At 60.0% G+C, this 1,887-nt stretch overlaps 2 protein-coding genes across 2 annotated transcripts in view; both read left to right on the top strand.

Annotated features, from left to right (window-relative positions):
• Positions 1–67: 67 nt before the first annotated feature.
• ACA1_105370 (uncharacterized protein) lies at positions 68–724 on the top strand (the record flags this gene model as incomplete). Its single annotated transcript, XM_004367730.1, is given in 2 exon segments — positions 68–182; positions 198–724. 2 exon segments carry the CDS (start codon positions 68–70, stop codon positions 722–724), a joined length of 642 nt encoding a protein of 213 aa, XP_004367787.1.
• Positions 725–1,075: 351 nt separating this feature from the next.
• Positions 1,076–1,887, top strand: part of ACA1_105360 (uncharacterized protein) — a gene marked incomplete at both ends in the record, with an annotated part of 1,696 nt that continues 884 nt past the window's right edge. The window contains 2 exons of the mRNA XM_004367729.1: positions 1,076–1,348; positions 1,423–1,672. Coding sequence (XP_004367786.1) covers positions 1,076–1,348; positions 1,423–1,672 — 523 coding nt within the window. The remainder of the gene's footprint in view (positions 1,349–1,422; positions 1,673–1,887) is intronic.

The raw sequence follows: 1,887 nt of genomic DNA, 5'->3' as shown, positions 1-1,887 counted from the left end.
CGCGGCCAGGCTCGACCTGGTGTGTCCGATCTCCAGCGGCGGCGGCGGCCTCCAGGCAGACGACCCGATGTCAATCCAAGGAGAGAACGGACAGCAGCAGGTGGTGGTCTCAGTCTCCACCAAGGCCGTCGACACCTACGACGCGCCCTCCGAGCAGACCATGATCACGGTGCGCGTCGTAGGTGGCCACCAAGCAGGCCATCAGCTCCACCAGCGACTCGCCGCGCTCGCCGAGTCGGCCACCGTGACCTCGAGCGAGGAAGAGAACGGGTACGACGTGGGCGACGAGACCCACCACCCGGCGGCAGCCGATGGGCATGCAGCCCTACTCATCTACCTGAATCGAACCATGGGCAACCCCAACGTCGAGCTTCGCAAGAAGGTGGTGGCCACCGCCGCGCTGGCCGCCGTCGGCCGCCTTCTCGGCCTACCTGCCCCGCCGGCCTCTGATGACGCCATCGCCGATGCCGGGCTGCGCCGAGACGGCGACAACGACGACAACAAGAAGCTGGCGCAGGCCGTGGTGGATTTCTTGTGGACGGTGATGCGCGTGACAACATGGGACGCCGACGAGGGCGCCTTCCCGGTGTCGCTCGGCCAGTGGAAGAAGCGGGAGCGTCGATTCTACGACGATGCCGAAAGCAGCGACCAGTACGGCACGCAGCAGGTGGTGGAGGAGGCCACCAACCTGAGCCTCGCGTCCTTGTACAACCTTTTGTGGTAAGAACGACTTTCGGCCGGCCATCACCCAATTAAAACAATTTTTTAATGAAGGAAAAAAATGATTTAAACGTGTTAAAAAAAAGGAAATAAAAATCGAAACTCGACGAGCTGTTTCGTGTCTGTTTTCCTCTCCGTGCTCCAGGCATCTTACGGCGGCCTCGAACTTTCCTGGCCATACACACCAGCAGCGAGCTAATCGAGCTAATCGAGCAACAGGTACCGACATCCATCTCCCCACCTTCAATCTTATTTTTGTTAATGGCAATTCAAGGTTTTTACTCGCCCCATTCACTTTTTTTGATTTTAAAAATTATTTATTTTTGTGTTGATTTGAAAAAACAGACCAGGCGACATGCACATGAGGGCGAGCGCCAAGCACAGACTGGCGGCCATGGACGCGTGCGTGCGGTGGGGCGGCCGCTTCTGCGTGGCGTTCGTGTGGGCCTTCTGCGCGGTGGGCTACTGGTCCGTGTGGCACTACGTGTTCATTCCCTACATGATGTACACCGCCCATGACCCGTTCCACATCTTCATCCTCCTCGTGTTCCACGCGCTCGTCATTCTCTGCCTCTACTCCTACTACTGCGCCATCCGCACAGACCCCGGCTTCGTTCTCCCCGGCTACGTGCGTGACACACACACACAACCGCACACGCACACGCACACGCACACGTGACTCACTGTTGTTGTTGGGCGCAGCTGCCGCCGGAGATGGAGGAGGGACGGCTGCACTCGGTGGCGGAGCACGATGACGAGCAGGCCGCGAGCGGTGACGAGCAGTCCGACGACGGCGGCGCCCGCGGCGACGGTGACGTGGAAATGAAGCTGCTGCGCGGCAGCGGCGGTGCTCGCGGGCCGTCGAAGGGCAAGGAGCGCATACGCGATCGCGATGACGATGGCTCGGCCAGCGACTCCGATGCCGATTCCTCATGTCCGACAGCGACAGCAGGTTCGTGTCACACACACGCACACACGACACACGACACACACACACGACACACGACACCACGACACACGACACACACGACACACGACACACGACACACGACACACGACACACGACACACGACACACGACACACGACACACGACACACGACACACGACACACGACACACGACACACGACACACGACACACGACACACGACACCACACACACACACAC

This window comes from Acanthamoeba castellanii, assembly GCF_000313135.1.
Source record: "Acanthamoeba castellanii str. Neff unplaced genomic scaffold scf7180000084659, whole genome shotgun sequence".
Lineage (NCBI taxonomy): Eukaryota > Discosea > Longamoebia > Acanthamoebidae > Acanthamoeba > Acanthamoeba castellanii.
This window is presented reverse-complemented; position numbering and strand designations above follow the sequence as displayed.